Source organism: Petromyzon marinus, chromosome 41 (assembly GCF_048934315.1).
Source record: "Petromyzon marinus isolate PM22_M1 ecotype Great Lakes invasive population chromosome 41, UKy_Petmar_22M1.pri1.0, whole genome shotgun sequence".
Lineage (NCBI taxonomy): Eukaryota > Metazoa > Chordata > Hyperoartia > Petromyzontiformes > Petromyzontidae > Petromyzon > Petromyzon marinus.
In genome coordinates, this window is record NC_133707.1 from 6,407,515 (window position 1) to 6,425,423 (window position 17,909).

Here is a 17,909-nt window from a genome sequence, read left to right on the forward strand (position 1 = left end):
CCCATTCCTCATCGAGGACCCGATGGGGCTTCCTCTCTCTCGTGACCGCCGTAGACCCTCGCAAGACCTCGCTCCAACGTGGGAGACGCACGTGCACATCCCACAAATGGACGGTCAATAGAATCGGCGAACTGCGATTGTGGTGAATGCCAAGCCATCGGAATGCATCATGGACGAATGCGCCATCCCTACAATATGCTAGCGGTGGTTTCTGGGATTGACACGGTCTACCGCCCCCCCCACACCACCACCCCCCCCCCCCCCCATGAATCGGTTGGGAAAAATAAACGTAGCGGTTTTTTTTTTTAAGACGTTTCAACACTGCTGCTCGTCTTGCATCCCACTGGGATTTTTGCACACAGCGTCGGTGTACGGTGCTGTTTCTGCAATGTTTTGCCATCTCTTCTTGGATTTTATGTTTGTACAAAGTGACTTTAAGAGGTTCTCTCATTTGTTTGTTGCGGTTGCACCCGATTCAAGAAACGAATGGCTCACAGGGCTTTACCAAATAAATGAAACTGAAAAACATTCCCGCCATACGCTAAAATAATGAAAAGCACAAAACAATGCCAGATCCTTACAAATGTATTCAAATAATTTTATTAAAGTCACTAAACAGAAATTACAGCATAAGTTTAAACAGATGCCAAAACACCAGCTTCACCAATTGGTCATTTTACAACCACACCCATCACAAACCATACCCATAGCATGAATTTTTTGAGAGCCTTCTCCCTTAAACACACGGCCTTTCAGGTTGCAAACCCCACGCGCGCACAATCCGACACTGCATTTCAGTTGGCTTGTCCAAAGTGGTGGCAAATGTGAATTGCTCAAAAAAGATCACTAAACATACGAAGTAACCCTGCAAATTTGTAAAAGCATGTTTTTCAAAACATTTTATGGCCAACTATTGAGCATCTCGCTTTGTTATGTAATGCACATTTTATTTCCAGTAAACCAGATTTTCACTTCATCCCCCACCCCCTTCCCTGTACAAGCAAAAAGTTGAGGCTTCGTATTGTAATCTGGGAGGTGATGTGTCTGTGGTGTGACCAGATTTGCAAATTGACACTGGCTACAAATTGAGGGCCGCACCTTCCCTTCCTGGGGAGACACAGATCGGAATACGGTGCATCCAACAATTTTCATTTGTGTGCGCGTGTGGCCTGCCTCATGATGCAGAGTAGGAGAACAAATATATCCGTAAAAAAAACGTATCAGGTGGACCTGCTGCACTGAGTAGGGGTCAGGACGAAATGAGGTAAATTTTACGACGGAAATCCGCGAGAGTTTTGTTGTAGTGGCGTTTTTTTATTCTTGTTTGTTTGTTTGTTTTTGAAAAGGAGCACTCTCACATGGGGGTTACGGGACGAGCCTTCAGGTAGGCCGCGATTTTGGGCAGGGCGCCCACGCGGTCTCGCAGGGCTTCGAGCTTGCTGTACCCCTTCAGGAAGCCGGGCATCAGCGTGTCCAGCACCACGCTGGCGATGTGCCACTGGAAGTCGGCCCAGGTCACCTGTGCGCACGGCGGAAACGCGAGAAACGCCACCGTCAAGTAAAAAAAAAAAATCGCAACAGCGTACGACAATGAAACAAAAATTACACCATTCCTGAATCTTAGACCAGTCTTAAATACCCGAGCCCCGAACGGCAATGACCTGGTCAACCTCCCCCAAATAAAGTCCCCCCGAACTCCGCCTGCTCCAATGAGACCGGTTGGGCCCGACACCGTCGATGCCCCTGGTAACACTGTCCGGAACGTCAGGATGTGTGGGAGGATGTGGAATGAAAATGTTTAATATTAAAAAAATGAATAGCGTTGCGAGGTGGATTGTTGCATCGAAGGATCGCGAGAGATGGCGACGGCTTGGGCAGGCATTCATCCAGCAGTGGATCGATCGTGACTAAAGATGATGATGATGATGAAGACACGGTAACTTTTGCTATACGAGATACCTGCAAGTTATAACATTTTTGCCTGGGCTATGACGAGGATTAAATGAGTACGAATAAAATCAATGTCAATGCCACGTATCAGTCGGCAGAGAAAGCGGCAGCTGCTAATAAGCACACGCGTAATGCCGCTCCTGGCATACAAACAAACAGCACGGGACACAAAACCGCTCCGTTGAAATTAACCGCCGAGGACACAATGAGTTCTGCAGAGCTCATAATAAAATCATGCACGTGAAGTGCAAGCGAATAACAGAGCGAGCCTCGTGTTTTACAGCCAAAATCGAGAGCTACCAAATTGGATGTCCACGAGAGAGATAGAGAACAAGAATCCACATCGTTATGTTAACGTACACCCACAAAGGGGGTAGCGGGGTCGGCCAAATTCGTTTACTCTACTTCCGCATTACCACTGGGAAGCTGTAAAGCGCCGTAGAAATACCGCGTCACTGCGTCATCGTTACACGTCGCTTTTAGAGAACGAGCACGCACGACCACCCTTCTTCCCCCGCCCCCTCCAGCACCGTGTGCTTTGTGTGCGCGTTAAAAATAAAAATAAACCCCCGTTGACGACGGACGGGGCTTCTGTGAACAGGGGTCTCTCAACGAAATGGGCCACCAACTAAACCCCTACCCCATCCCGACATTCATCCATTGATCACGTCAATAACTCCTCCTCCTCCTCATCATCGTCGTCTCCGCATCGCTTCTGGCACGCGTCAACACGGCGCTTTCCTCCCGGGGTGGCAGCATTGGTAGCCCCAAGCATGCATTTCTGGGACCCCCTTCCTCAGACGACAGTTTGTCTTTGCATGGCTCAATCGTATATCAGGCGCCTTCCCATGAAACAACATTTCCCCCCCCCCCCCCCCGCTGTACAACTGCGTCGCGCGTGGGAACCGTGTCGAGCCAGCCCTGGGGTGGGTCAAGACGTTGCCAGGTTGTTGTTGTTTTGTTTGTTGTTATTGTTGTTGTTTTGTTTGTTGGTCGGAACACGCGATGGACTTGTTGACGTCAGCACAACATAAATTACCAAGTTAAACACGTAGGCTTTTGCGGCCAATATTGTCCATCAAGGTTTTTTTGGGCGAGATCACGTCAATATAAATGTGTCGTTGAACCCGCCACCACACACCACAACCAATGAGTAAGGTTTGTCACGTAAACGAAACGTGCCAATTAGTGACTACTTCAGCACACCGGCGTGTTGGAGAGTAAACGCACAACATTTACAATCAGAGTACAGCGTTTCACTGCCGATTACAACCAGCCTCATCAGGCGATAGCCAGAAGTCCTCCTGTGTCGGTCTTAAATAGAGGGCGTAAAGGTGATGTCATCCCTGTGGGCCTATCAGGTGCAAGACCAGTTGGGGGGGGGGGGGGGGTTAATGTCATCATGTTTTCCCACCAATCTAACCAAAACTTAAAAAAATATGGAAAAATGACAAACCGTGCCCCAGGCCCAGATTGGATCAGAGCCAGATTTGAATGTCTTGCGAGGCCACCGCATCACTGTTCGGTTTCCAACTCTGCTTTTGGGTAATAGCCAGCGGTAAGCCACCTGTACCAGAAGGCCACCACCCTGGCTTGCCTCGGACATGCCAGCAGAAGAGGGGTAACAGCGTGTGGCATCAATCCACCGTCCATTAAGCCTTGCTTTGTATTCCAGCTTCCGGAAGGTATTCACGGACTCGCAAGTTGGCACATTCCTCCAATCCAGACCTTTCAAGCGAGCAGCTGACGTGATAAAGTCGACGTGAAAACTCCCCAAAACCTGATATTTCGCTGCAAGGTGGCCAAGGTATTGCTCGACAGCAAGTGGGTTGGTGAACCCATCTGTGCGTACCTTTTGGTGCTCATCTCCTCGTAATGAGTGTGGCTTCTCTCAGTATTCTAGAGTCTTCCCAGACGCAAAAAAAAAAAACTCGGTAATGAATTGGCCAAACCCCCGCGATGCAAGACACTCCTGAAACTCATCAAGAATGTCCCGAATAATAAATTACATTATTCTTGCTAGTTGTTTACACGTTGCTTTATAGCACCACCGAGCTTCGGTGGGAATATTAAAAATTTAGTCCGATTAGAATGACAAGTGGTCTCAGAAAAGCCAACGATGGCGGGGACTCACCGAATCTCCAACAAACCAGGTGCTGTCGCCCAGGTACGCTTCGAGGTTGGCCAGCCACCCAGGCACGGTGTCTTTGAACAGTTTCGCAATTTTCTCCTTCTGCAGACAATGACGATGGGGAAAAGCAAAAACGCAGCGTTTACTTCAGATATGGAAGTGAAGAGTATCACTCACTGCTCCCCTCCACTCGTATGCCTGGTGGGTTAATCCATCATACAGCCAAACACACCCCCATTAATGGAATTGCTCAAGCATCCTGAAAAAAAGTCTTAAAACTCAATGGAGACTTTCACAATCGTTGCCGCAATTGTGTTGCCGAGTAGGGGGAATTGTTATTACTAAAGTGGACGAAACCATCGGTGAGAGGGACGCTTACATTTTTGTAAAAGCAACAATGGCATCAACACCACCACCACCAGGGTAACGTTACAAAACCACACGGTAGTCCAGCACACATATGTAAAGATCCCCCCCTATAGCCTCAGACTTTTCAAACACTTATGAAGGCTGGCACGGCACACGAGGGGGTGGGTGGCCAGCACCATGCCCAGCTCGATCGAGAGGAGGCCGAGGACTTGTTCAGATAATTGTCAGTGGTGTTGGTGGACGTGAGCGGGAATCGAACCCGAATCACCAGGTGCGTAGCGCAGCATGCTAACCACTACACAACCACATTCCACACAAACACACACAACCACAACAACAATTTACCACTAAGTGGCGGTGATGTCAACATGAGCTAGGCGCACTTGGTGCCAGGCTAGGTGCACTTTGAGGCCATGTGAAGTGTCGAAGGCTCGCCGGCAGGAGTCTACCCAGGGGAAGCCCAGGATTCGGTTCGGATAATCGTCACTGGTGTTGGCCGCGAGCGGGAATCGAACTCGGGTTGCCGGGTTCGTAGCGCAGCGGTGCTAACCGCAACACTACCACTCCCCCCCCACACACACACGTGAACACACACACACACACACAGGGGCAATCACCTTGACAGCCTCGTCCTGTTCACGCCAGGGGATGAGCACGACGGGTTCGAAGATGGTGTCCACCAACATGTCAGCCTGGGCCTGCTCCAGACTCGTCTTGCCGGCGACCCCTGCACCCATCCGTCGCAAGGCAGAGGTTCGCCAACGATGCGCGCCGAGCATTCACCGCCGGTACTCGCAGCGGTCGGGGAAGGTGAATTCCGTAATGCGCGTGTTTTTTTTATGGGGTCGGGCTGCGAATGTCAAGCCATGACCTATCGAAATAAATAATGTCTCATGCCCATATTTTGTTGCGTTTTAGGGTGCAGCTTTTGCCGATGAACACCGCTGCCACATGAACATCAGCAGCAACGTCGGGAAACATTCAATGGGTAAGATTGACTGTACAAAAAATCCCAGTAAACGTGGAAGATTGGGTCAACGTGGGTTCAACGATTGGCCAACCTTGCACGTTTACTGGGTACAGTGTGCACCGAGTAGTGTCCAAATCCTCCTGGCAAAAATAAATAAAGTAAGGATGATGACTGCCACCTGACACCGTTCCTGGATGTCAAGATGCTGGTTGCATTTAGATGCGACTACGAATTGAAATTATTCTTGATTGGTGGATGTTTTATGAAAGAAGTTGAAAAACGTTGTGGCTAGCAGCATTCCACGTAATTGCTCCCATTCGTTGCTCCGTCATTATTTGTATTCCAACGAGCGTCAAGCAATACCGAAATGCACTTCCCGGGTGTGCAATGTCAACAAGTTTATTTTGCCAAGCAAACCAGAGGAGGAGGAGAAAGGAAAAAAACCACAGCCACTTTCGTTATTAAAGTTTTCAAAACGAAAAAGCCCAGCATTGACCCGCTACATCGGCGGTGTGTGCCTTTATTCCGCAGTCTAATTAAAGAAAGCATTTATTTCTAAATCAGAATGAATGTTGTCGATTGAAGGGTTTTTTTTTTTCCTCTCTTCCGTCATTAGCGATGAGCTATTAAGGACCAGGAAGCAGGCCCGAGCTTATCACAATGTGCGTGCGTTGGCTGTACAAACAGGGACGGAAATATGCAAGGTCACGTTTCAGCAGCCTGTTTCCCCATCCCACCTGAGGACGACTGCTTGTGCGGCGATCAAAACGTCGTGATCCATTATATTTTCTACCTACGTGACTTTAACCGAAAAGAACCAAAGAGTATGGATTCCTGCAGTCACGAAACTTCAAATCAAGATTTAAAAAAAAAAAAGAGTTAAACGAGTCCGGCGATGAATGGGAAGAGGAGACACTGCCGGGGGGGGGGGGGGGGGGGGGGGGGGGGGGGAGAGACCACAGAGGTCGCTGCGCATCTCAACGGCGCAGCAGCAGCAGCTGCGGGACCTGGCGGAGGAGGGTTCGAGCGGCGTTGGGCGAGGGGGCCGCGGTGGGCGGCTTCAACGGCTTTGGCCACGGTGGTGGCATCGTGATCTTGAAATCGAGTAATAATTTGTAGTTTACAGACCAGCACTCTGCTTTATTGAACCACGAGGATGTGGCCACCGCACTGCCGGCCTCCCAAAAGGCAGGACCACCCCCCCCCGCGCCCCCCCCGACTTCAAGCGTGACACAGCTTATTATGCTTTAGTAATCAAGTAATTTTCTAAATGTTAAAAAAAATTTTAGTTTACCAAGAATGCTGACGACTTAACCAAGCATCGCCCATCACACGAGCAATAACAGAGGCTAAAACCTTGACAACATTTTCAGCGTTATCCGATTAGTTTAGTAATCCAATCGATAACAGACAGGGTAATTATTTAACTAATCGGATAGCCCAGCTCTCCGGCTATCTTTATAAAAACACATCGGTGAAACTTTGATACAAAAAAAAAACTATCCTGTCCTCTGCGCTCGTAGAATCTCAGACGCCCCCTCACAGATTCGCGCTCAGGTCAGCCTGGGAGGCAGAAAGGAGGGACCCCCCCTCCATCGCGAAGTTTAGGCCGAGCAAACCTAGGGGAAGACCCAAATCCAGAATTTCCTCAAAAGAATCGCTCACGCGGCGGGTTCGCGAGGTCCTGGGCGGCAGCTCTGTCTGCAACACCTCTGTTGGCAGACAACCCGTTAGCATTTTGTGAAACAAGGCCACACACCCTGCCGATGAGACTCAGAAAGCCGAAACCGATCTGGAGTTTTCTCCTGCTTAAATAAACAAATCGAACCCTTGTCTGCTCAAATGTTGTTTTCATTATTCAGAATCCACCACGGGAAAAGGTTGCAGTTTCAGCAAGCGCCACAATACTCCATGACTGCCTCCTAGTGGCCAGAGCATGTTCTGCTCAGTCAGAGCAAAATGTATCATCCGTTTATATTTCATGCCTTGCAAATACCATACGGCATTACTGCACTTGAGCGCCAATCAGAGAACAAAGGGCCTATTCAGTACACACGGTTTTGATTGTTAAAACAATTGGGCCTGGGCAGGGATGATGGCCGGTAGGCGAGGATAAGTTGGAGCGGCAGCTGGAGAGCAAAGAAGTGCAAGAGGTCGGCCACCAGGGGAGATCATCTGGTGTACATGCGCTGGGTGGATTGTTGAATTACGGGACCGAAAGATGTGAGTGTGTATGTTAAACCGCGCTAAAATCGGCCGTGCGGATTGTGGCGGCGGCTTTGGGAGGCCTTCATCCGACGGTGGAGTGGTCACGACCGACCGATGACGATAATGCTGATGGACGAATTCGCGAGGACAGCCCTCAACAGTGTGGAATGTTGAAGTATGACCGGGGAAGCCCAGCTCTCGGCTGCCCGGCGTGCACACCGCAACGCCCGTGTGGCCGCTACACGCCCGTGTCTCCCCCCCCCACCCCCCCGTGCCCAGTTGCAACACCTCACCTGCCTCCCGGGCCAGGAAACGAGCGATGGCAAAACTCTGGCTGATGATCTTGCCGTCCACCTCCAGCACAGGCACCTGCTTGAAGGGCAGGGCTGTGGAGAGAATAGCAAGGAGGTGGAGGGAAGCAGAGAGATGCACCGGTTATTAAAACGTAACGATGCATGGTTATAAAAAAACGTACAAGCAGGTGGCGTGGGTGCCGCCCGTTCTGTAAAACTGGTTTGCATCAACGAACTCTCAAGACATTGCTTGGCTTCAAACCTGCACGTGATTAGCAAGGTCACATGTTGTTGCGCGTCAGTCGACTCAAGTCAAAGGTCATGGGTCATATGTCACTCATATGACCCATGGGTCGCCGAGTTCATTCGGATCAGTGAATTGGTCTGGATCGGGTTCCGCTCTTCTCATGAATGTGGACGATTGTCCGAGCCTTCTTAGTGCAACGTTCTGCACGCATACTTACAGAGAAAAGCTCATTCACGGACCCCCCCCCCCCACCCGCACCCATGGGAATAGATTTTTCCTATTTTTTTCTGGCAACAAAACAGCCGTGTTAAGATGTTAAAACACCAAGCTGAAACCTTTTACAAGGAATCATGTCTGCATTAACCACAACACTTGTGGTCAGAATGCAACATTTAACACTCTGATAATATATGTGGCATTGTCTTAGAAACTGATTGGTGCACACCAGAGACAGCTTTCTTTTATGCCTAGTCTCAAAACAGTGCTAGACCAGAGGGCGCCAAAAGGCCCCCCCCCCCCACCCACATGTTCTGCACAGTTACAATGGCTCGACCCGACCTACGAATGCTTTGATATTTGCATTGCCATTTTTGCCCATCACCTTTTGGCGTTGGTCTCTGGGTCTAACACTGGTGGCGAGACAAGTCCGTAACGGAGGCCATCTCTGGTGAAGGCCATCGGTTCCGAGGACAATGCATTGCTCATCAGCATCATCATCATAGCATGTTTGTTTTAATGTTTTGCCACAAACACGTGTGGTTAATGCAGACTTGATGACTTGCAAGTAGGTGTCCATTTGGTGGTTTGAACATCTTTTAACACCTCCCGTAGGTGGTACTGCCGGAAAGGGTCAGTGCCTGTCCTTGTTTTCACCATCTCGATAGCGGCAAAAAAGGGCCCCATAGATAACCGTCTCGTTTTAACTCGTCGTCTTCGTGCCCAAATTGTTATCCTGGTTGTGCTGTCGGCATCACGTGACGAGACAAAGAATCCATCCGGACCCCTCACGGAGCGGTCCATCAACCCCTAAGCGCACGAGGAGGGCGCGGAGTTTAAAGAGAGATGCTGCAGAACCGCTCCCGCAGCCGCTCATCCACCACGAGGGTGCAGCACTTCCATACCTCAAACAGCTACCAAGACAGCACTGCCGGTCGAACTGAGAGTTAATCACTATCAGTGATGGTATTTAGCCAAATTAAGTGCAGAACCAAATATTTCATAAGATGGGTTTATTTAATTCTTATTCTGTGCGGTCATTGATCGGCGACTGGGCAGAGGTCACGAACCCATTGCAGTTGAGAGGCCCGTTTAATCCCACGGGTGGCTGCTTACGTTGACGCAAACATCGGTACTTTACTCAGTGCATGCATATAAAAAAAAACAGTGGGCAATTTTATTTGCAATGAGCGATGTCTCCGGCTTGTTAATACAAGCGCAGTGATGGAGGCCATCTTGCATAATGTAACCATATGTTAAATCACGATACTATGAAAACTAATCTTATCTACAGCAAGAATAAAGGGGGGCCCCCGTTTGGAACAAAAGTCTCTTGCTTTTTTCTGCACGGCAGATCTGCTCATTGGCAGAGAGTTTGGTTCAGGATAAGGAAGCCGTGAAGGATTTGTGAAATGTATTAGTTCTTGGGGGGGGGGGGGGGGGAGGTGAAAAATAAGACTGCCGTTAGAAGGGAAGAGGATAAGCCGATGGACAAAACGGCAGCTAGAGGAGAGAACGCCCCCAAGAGCATAACGACTACGGAGAGAGACGGAGTGGTGCGGTCAGCTCAAATGCGTGACGGGTGGTGGCATCGCAGGACCAGTAGGGATGGCGATGACACGGGTTGGGGGGGGGTGTGTGGATTGTCTTCATCCAGCAGTGGCAAAGCCACGACTAATAAGAACAATCATTCAATTCTGATTAATTAAGTGCATCATTTATATTTCCAAGAATTAGTGCGAGTGCCAGAAACCACACGGAGGCCAAAAGGAGGCGACACGGAGCCGGGTCCGCCAGGAGGTGGTGCAATTTTTACACTTTTCACTTCGGGTCGATGCAAGGCCAAGTGGTGAGCGATACCCGAACCAGACCTGCCAGCCACCGGCAATCACCAGTGTAGTAAAATATGGATAAACAACCAGCCCGATCCCTCAATGACCAACACAGCGTGGGAGCGAGAGGGGTGGGAGGGTGCTTGATCCAGCAGTGGATTAACTAACAAAGGGCAGCGTATGCACGCATTATGAACTCCTTTCGCAGCATACATCGCCAACCACGCTAATAGGAGGTGCAGGGAAGGACAGCGAGCTAAACACAAAAAACAGTTGTAAAGAAAATGAGATTTCAATCTAGATGACGATTTTAAAAAAGGTGCGTAGCCTCCAGTGGCTGCCTAACATCAGCAGGAAGAGCGTTCCAATATGGCAGCAGAGGCGCATCTGAAAGCGCCACGCAATGCGGTGACCGTCTTTGTTCGATGGTCAGCCAAAATCCGCTACGAGGATGACCGGAGTTCGCCGTCAGAAAAGGTGACAAAGGAGCAGCCCTGCAACGTCCTGATCGTGGCCACTCTACTGCCGGGAAGGGAGACTCCACTAGGGAGGTCGAGGGCTGCTCCTCTATTGGGCTTTGTCATCTGTTCTGTCCATGCAAGGCAGGTGTGAGCGCACCCCACCCTTGAGCTCACCACACGTGACCTGCCCATTGTTTACAGCCGTGATGTGTACACTCAAAACTGCTGGGTGGATATTACCATAGCATGCACACCAGAATATAATACCGTGTGTGTGTGTGTGGTCCTGGGGCTCCCGTAAGGGTCAACTCAGGTCTCAAATGACTACCTGGTTGCCGCGTGTAAAACATCGCCACTGGGGAGACAAAGGCGGTCGGGCGTCGTGCTGTCCACCCACACCCTCTCGTGCGCCGTGCCGGCCTTCATAGGTGCTACCTCGCTAACCGCGCTTGCCCCAACGGTCTTTGCAGAGAAAACTTCACATTCGCGGGCTAAAGGGCTTTTGCGCGCACGCACACACGCGCAAGCGTGGGTGTCGCGTACACAAGACGGGCCACGTGGCGACTGCTTCAGCGCGCCGGTTGCGTGTTGGAGAGTGAACCCATTTGCAATTCGAGCACGGCGATTGGACAAACAACGGCCACATCAGGCGGAGAGAGCCAGATAATGGCACGTTTATATACTCTTTGGTTCTTTCGGTAAAGTCACGTCTTTACCGAAAGGACCACAGAGTATGGATATTCCTGCAGTCACGAAAGATTCAAGGTCAAGATTATGACACGTTTATTATTTACGCGAATCAAGCTCAGAATAAAAAAAAACCCTTGCCATGGATAATATTGGTTGCGAAAACCTACTACTATTATTACTATAACCATTACTACTACTACACCACCACTACAACTACGTGTTAGACTGTCAATGGGCATGTTGGGGAGGGGTGGGGGGGGGGGGGGACGCTTACTGGGCTTGATTTTGGCCCACTCGGCTTGGTCCACGCGCTGGTCCTCGTACTTGATGTCCCCGTACGCGAAGATGTAGCGGGACAGCTCAGCACGTCCCTTCAAGTTGAAGTACGTCAGCTTGTATGTCGGCATTTTTGGGTCGGCTCCGGTAGCTGCGGGCAATCACCACATGGACAAAAAGGCAAAGTTAGCCTCGCTTCCAGATCCGCCGCGTACGGGGCCGTCCATAAATGACGTCACGCGATTTTGGAGGATTTTTTACCCCCCCACCCCAGTCACACGGCGTCACAAAAAGTCAGACCCCCCCCTCAAATATGACGTCACAAAGCTCTGCCCCCCCCCCCCCCAAAAAAACATGCTTCAAATCGCGTTAAACTATTGTCATTGTAGTGCGTAGTTAATGTGGCGCTGCACCGATGTTGTAGGAGAAAACATTTATAAAAAAAAAGTCTATTTAATTAAGTGGAACGTGTTGTCTATATTTATTTAAAGTTGCGCATGTTGATGTGACGTCACATTTCTCAAACCACCTCCCCCCCCTCGTCACAAATGTCTGACCCCCCCCCCCCAGGTGCGTGACGTCATTTATGGACGGCCCCTAAAATAAATAAAAACACATTAATTCCAGAAGTCTTCGCGGCCGCTTGGGCTCTCGCCTGTCCGGTCAATAGAAGCAGCAGCAGAAATTTTGACTTAAAGCTTTCGTGACTGCAGGAATTCATATTCCTTGGGCCTTTCGGTAAAGCCACGTAGATAGGTTCAAAAGAAAATAACAAAAAAATTTAATTAAAAAAAAACTACGACGTTTCGATCGCAACACAAGCGCTGGATGACGAACGCTTGTGTTGCGATCGAAACGTCGTAGTTTCGTGTTATAATTTTTTAAAACCTATCCACGTCACTTTACCGAAAGACCTAAAGAAAAAGCAGTAGGAGAGCTTCGAGGCAAGCGGTGGCTGGGCTCATGCGGGCCATATGACCTCGCGCCCAAAACGCAGCCTCGCCTGCCGGAGGAGGAGCTCGCCGATGAAACCCGTGTCCAGATCTCTCAAAAAAGGGACCTCTGCGAGCACCTCGCACAAGCAATCCAGTTCTTCGAACGTTTCAAGCCGGCGAGGGTATTGCTACTCGTAAAACACACACACACAATAAAAAAAGGGATTCACGTGTATCTCAAGGAAACAAAGGAGCTCCCTCATTGCGAGTGTTTACACACCCGCGTTTTGCGAAAGTCAAATAACCCCCAAGATCCGCACAGTGTGGGGGAGGCCTTCATCCAGCAGTGGATCAACACAAGGGCTCTTCTTACACATATGAAGGATACCGCACCAAATACTCATGGTAACCAATTGTCGGCAACGCATTGTATCAATGGAATACTGTGGCAAGTCTATCCTGTGACCTCCCCTAGGTCGACTTAGCTCTAAATGCACGATACCGCTCACCACTGGGATCACTACCACGCTGGGATCACAACCACACACATCAAAAACAACCCAGCAAATGTATACTCCCTTATTCCACAACCAGTGTCGGACGCAGCCTAATCCGACCTTTCACACACACACACCGAGGAATGCGTAAGCTAGTTTTGCACGTGCAGAAGTTGAAAAACTGGTCTTTAAAAACTGTTGGTAAGTAGTAGATGGTTCTATTGCGTTTTAGCTTGTCTTTAAAAAAATAAATCTATATACAAATGTACAGCGTTGGATCAGTTGTCTCTTTTGTTAGTTGGCCTGCTATGGCCATTGCACACACAATGACAAAAAAATATAGAACTTGGAAGCAACAACTCAACTGGGCCATTTAACTTCGCCTCCGCTCTCCCTCGCTCCAACTACAAACAAGAAATCAACAGCTGCCATGGACTGTCGTGCTGCGTGTGGCATTCATTGACGATGCCTCCTGGGAGAGGGTTCCGGAATTCTAGAGGAGACTGCGAACGTGTTTTTTTTTCTTTAAACAGTGACTTTTTTTCAACAGAATTAGCAAAGAAAACACATTACTGCGGAGGGAGCTGGTAGGAACGTTGGGTTGCTCGGTCAATGGCCAGGGTCAACGGCGGCACCACGTGGTGTATTCCGCAAATATGCCCGACTGTGAGGGCGGGCACAAGCCGGCGTGAGTAGGTTAAACGTTGAGTTTTATAAGGGCCCCTCCCTACCCAGCCCCTCCCCACCCCACCTAGCCCCTCCCCACCCCACCTAGCCCCACCCCACCCTCCTCACCCAGCCCCACCCACCCCACTCGGCCCCAACCTCCCCATACAGCCCCAACCTCCCCCATTCAGCCCCAACCTCCCCCCACCCAGCCCCTACCTCCCCCACCCAGCCCCTACCTCCCCCACCCAGCCCCTACCTCCCCCACCCAGCCCCTACCTCCCCCACCCAGCCCCTACCTCCCCCACTCAGCCCCAACCTCCCCCACCAGCCCCACCCTCTCCACCCTCCCCACCCCGCCCTATCCTCCCCAACCTCCCCCACCCAGCCCCACCCTCCCCACCCCACCCCCACCCACCCCCATTTTTGGAAGCACGACGGACGGACACACAACTTCCCTGTGAGCTGGTGTAACCAGGAGGTTCCTACTAGTATAAGCTAAAACTAACTTTTTGTTTTTTACCATGTAAGGCCCACTGAGCTATGTAGCTGTTTTTCATAAGTGACCTGGACACAAACGATCGCTCAACCAAGTGGCTTATCATGTGGACATTTTTTTTAAAGCCAAATACTCGAAACGCGTGATGTTGATTTTAAATGTGGAGGGAACAAACCAGACGACCCGGACAAAAATCCACGCGACCACGGGGAGAGAGAGACACCGCAAACTCCAAATGCACAGCAGGCGTCAGGGCCGAGATAGAACCCACGACCTCCTGTATACCAGGCGAGGGCGTTAACATCTCACCACCGTGGCGAGATGACATTACAGGGTGCGTCGTCTGCTTTGTGTCCTCAGCCACCCGGACGATAAGCGAACCCCTAGAACGAACGAGCTGAACTCACACACCCTGCTGCAATCGAACACAAGCAGCCGATAAAGGCCGCAAAAAAAACCACGAAACTTTTAGTTTTCTAGACGCCAGTTCGTAGCACCTCACACTACCACGGGTGCTTTACCTTCTTACTACGGTTACCAAATCAATCAGCTCCACGCAAATACAACAGATAGTTGGGGCAAGTGCTGTCCGATATCGGGAGGCCCCTAGGAACGTTTCACTTTTAAAAAAAATCTCGATTGAAAACTTTCTTTAGAACCGCTCTGTGGTAGCGTTGTCGTCTTCCCATTAGCACGGTTGGCTACGTACGGTGCGAAAGAAGTTTAACACAGTACACACACACATTCACCCAGTAAACATGTTGGACCAATGCTAGTCAAACGTTGCTTGCCGTTTTACTGGGACGCTCTTGAATGTGGCGGAATTCGGTAAAAAAAAAGTGACACTGTAAAAAAAAAAGACTCTGTCCTTGGACTATAGTGCCACAATGGGGGGTGGGTGCATTCTTTCTCTGCCAATCATCAGGTGCGTGTAGCGTGCAACGACTTTACATTATTAACTATTATGAACAAGACAGAACTGGTAAATCTGGAAATTGGGCGTTAGCGCTGGGTAGCTCGGATTGCAACAATGCATTGGAAACCTCGCCTCGCAGAAAGCCGGTTTACAGCGAAATATTGTAATATTTTTTTTCCCTTCATTAAAATGTGCCGCGTGTACACATTCCCGTCATCAGTCCTGTCGTAATTAATTAGAAAGCCAACAATTCACAAACACCCCGAAACGCACGTGGCTCGAATTTTATTGCAAGAGCATCACGACTGCAGTCTGATATCGAAGTCAAAGCCGTTCATCGTCGCTGCCATCGAGGAATTGGGAAGTTTTTTTTTCCCCCTTTCAACCACCCCTTAATATACGAGCGATAAACGTAAATGACTTTTGTATCGCACTAGTGCCAAAACGTTACCTTTCAATGATCAATTAGTGGCCATTTAAACTGGTAGAACTAACTTACAACGTCTTATCTCGTGTGTGCTTTTTAGTCAGCAAGATCTGGCCACGTTGAATGCAACGCACTAAAAATCAACTAAATATGAACTAAAAATAAACTAAAAATAAACTAAAAATAGCCATGTCCTTGCGGGTGCAGTGTCATTGCGCGATTTAGCTCACAACGTAGCGCAACATTCACAATGCGCACCGATCGGAATTGTGAAAAAAAGAGAAAGTTCTTACCTTGGGAGTCTTGGCTGAGATGTGTAAATGGCCTTAACCAGAAACTTGCAGAGCCCCAGGGAGAGAGTGGAGAGTGTTACCAAGCGGAGGCGGCTGCGGTATTTATACTCGGCTGTCTGACATTGCACAACCTCGCCCACTTTCCATGTTCACCCTCCCCCCATATCCTCCACACCACCCCCAGACCAAACCCCTCCCCAGCTATCACCACCCTCTCCGCCCCAAACTTTCCACATTCTCGAAAGCCCTCTCCCTCCCTCCCTCTCTCTCCAATTTACCCACAACCATAAAATCAGCCATCTCACTCTCCACATTTGCGCACCTCAATATCCGGAATTTTGTAACCCTCTTGCGTGGAAGTCGTTGCCGGGGACATTTTTTTGTTGACACGAGATTGAGACTCGGTGCTTTGCTCGAACATTCTACACTTAACACCAATAGGAGAGCGAATTCCTGTGCGTGTGTGAGATAATTCTGTCATGCCAACTGCATTATCTTCAGACAGAAAGAATCACTCGTTTGGCCCTTGGCTCTGTGCAATGATTAACCAAGCAGCAAGCAAACTTTTGCAGATGTTTCATTTAACATTCTTAAACATTATTTTCTTTAAACGTGCACAACGTGCAGGGGTTATTTTTTATTCCCCAAAGTGCACAGCAAATGGAAATATTCAGTAGAGTGAGATGTACGCAATGCAGTATCATTATGTGTAGTGTATAATGGCGCAGTGCAGTAATTGCATGTGTCCTGCGTTGTGTACTGTGGGGAGCGGTAGTGTAGTGGTTAGCACCACGAACCTCGCCACCTGGGATCGATTCCCGCACGCGGCCAACACCAGTGACGATTCTCTGAACCGGCTCTGGGCCTCCGCTAGGTTGACTCAGCCTCCAATGAGTACCTGGTGCGATGTGTAGTAAACATCGCCACTGGGGAGACAAAGGTGGCCGGGCGTGGTGGTGCTGGCCACCCACCCCCTCATGTGCCACAGTGCCGGCCTTCATTGGTGCTTCTTGCTAACAGCACTTGCCCCTACAGTATGTTAAGGCTATACGGGGGATTGTTGCATTTTTTTACTGTATTGCAAGTACCTTGCTAGCAGGGGGCAGTCCAGCAACATTCATTGTACTGTGCTAAGCTCCAACGTCTATGCTCTCCGCTTTCACCAACCCGCGCTAACCGGTGTGGTGAAGTATGGCCAAACACCCTCCACGCCCCGCATGGCGTCATGCAGCAGTGGATTTGCACCAATGTTGTACAATGTTACTGTGCATTATATTCCTCTAGTGACCGCGTGTATGCAATCCTGACTTTGCAAGAGTTGCTGTCAATTGCCCCATTAACATTGACTCGACGATCGTTAAACTGCAATTTATTTATTTATTTGACCATGAAAGTCCCGACTGAGTACCAAGACCTCTTTTCAAGAGGGCCCTGCAATTGAGATGTTTGGCCACCGTCGGCAATGAGCACCCCGTACAACAACAACAAACGCAACTGATACACTTCGATAAACGCTCAAAACCCCCACGCGGATGGATGCAATGATCCTTGCTGTACTGCCACCTACCGGCCACTTCGCAAGCCCAGCAGATTCGTTTCGGTCACAGGGGTGGGGAACGTCCGGCCCGCGGGCCGTATGGGGCCCGCGAAATCATTTGGTGTGGCCCTGCCAAGGCAACCGCAGGCGGGATTCGAAATTCAATAAATCTAGGAGCAAACCTGGAAAAGCAGTTGCGAGTAGCAGCAGCAACATCATCAATACCAGCTAACATCATCACACGCGCCTCACCAAAGAGAAGCAGTTCCAGCCATCGCATTAGGGGGTGAGTTAATTAAATGTTTGACCAAATATAACAGGCTAATTTTTAAGTTGATCATTTTGTATGGCCCGCGAATGATGTTTTAAATATCCAAATGGCCCTTGGCAGAAAATAAAGGTTCCCCACCCCTGGTAGGAGTTTCACCAAAGAGCGTGATCCTAGGGTTTTCTCTCGTCTCGCTTTCCTTTTTGGCACTTGGGTTGTTATTGACTG

At 49.6% G+C, this 17,909-nt stretch overlaps 1 protein-coding gene across 1 annotated transcript; it reads right to left on the bottom strand.

The window, feature by feature from the left end:
• Positions 1-584: 584 nt before the first annotated feature.
• Positions 585-16,007, bottom strand: HPGDS (hematopoietic prostaglandin D synthase). Its single transcript, XM_032969083.2, has 6 exons — positions 15,877-16,007; positions 11,642-11,794; positions 7,922-8,014; positions 5,068-5,177; positions 4,085-4,183; positions 585-1,519 (listed from the first exon to the last, which is right to left on the bottom strand). Exons 2-6 carry the CDS (start codon positions 11,772-11,774, stop codon positions 1,355-1,357), a joined length of 600 nt encoding a protein of 199 aa, XP_032824974.1. The 5' UTR covers positions 11,775-11,794; positions 15,877-16,007; the 3' UTR covers positions 585-1,354.
• Between the last annotated feature and the right edge of the window lie 1,902 nt (positions 16,008-17,909).

Excerpts from the sequence above, each read along its gene's own strand:
- HPGDS (XM_032969083.2), bottom strand. The coding sequence starts at position 11,774 with ATGCCGACATACAAGCTGACGTACTTCAACTTGAAGGGACGTGCTGAG. Across the intron at positions 8,015-11,641 it reads GTGGGCCAAAATCAAGCCCA|CCCTGCCCTTCAAGCAGGTG; the intron begins GTAAGCGTCCCC and ends TTCTCTCCACAG. Across the intron at positions 5,178-7,921 it reads TTTCCTGGCCCGGGAGGCAG|GGGTCGCCGGCAAGACGAGT; the intron begins GTGAGGTGTTGC and ends GGATGGGTGCAG.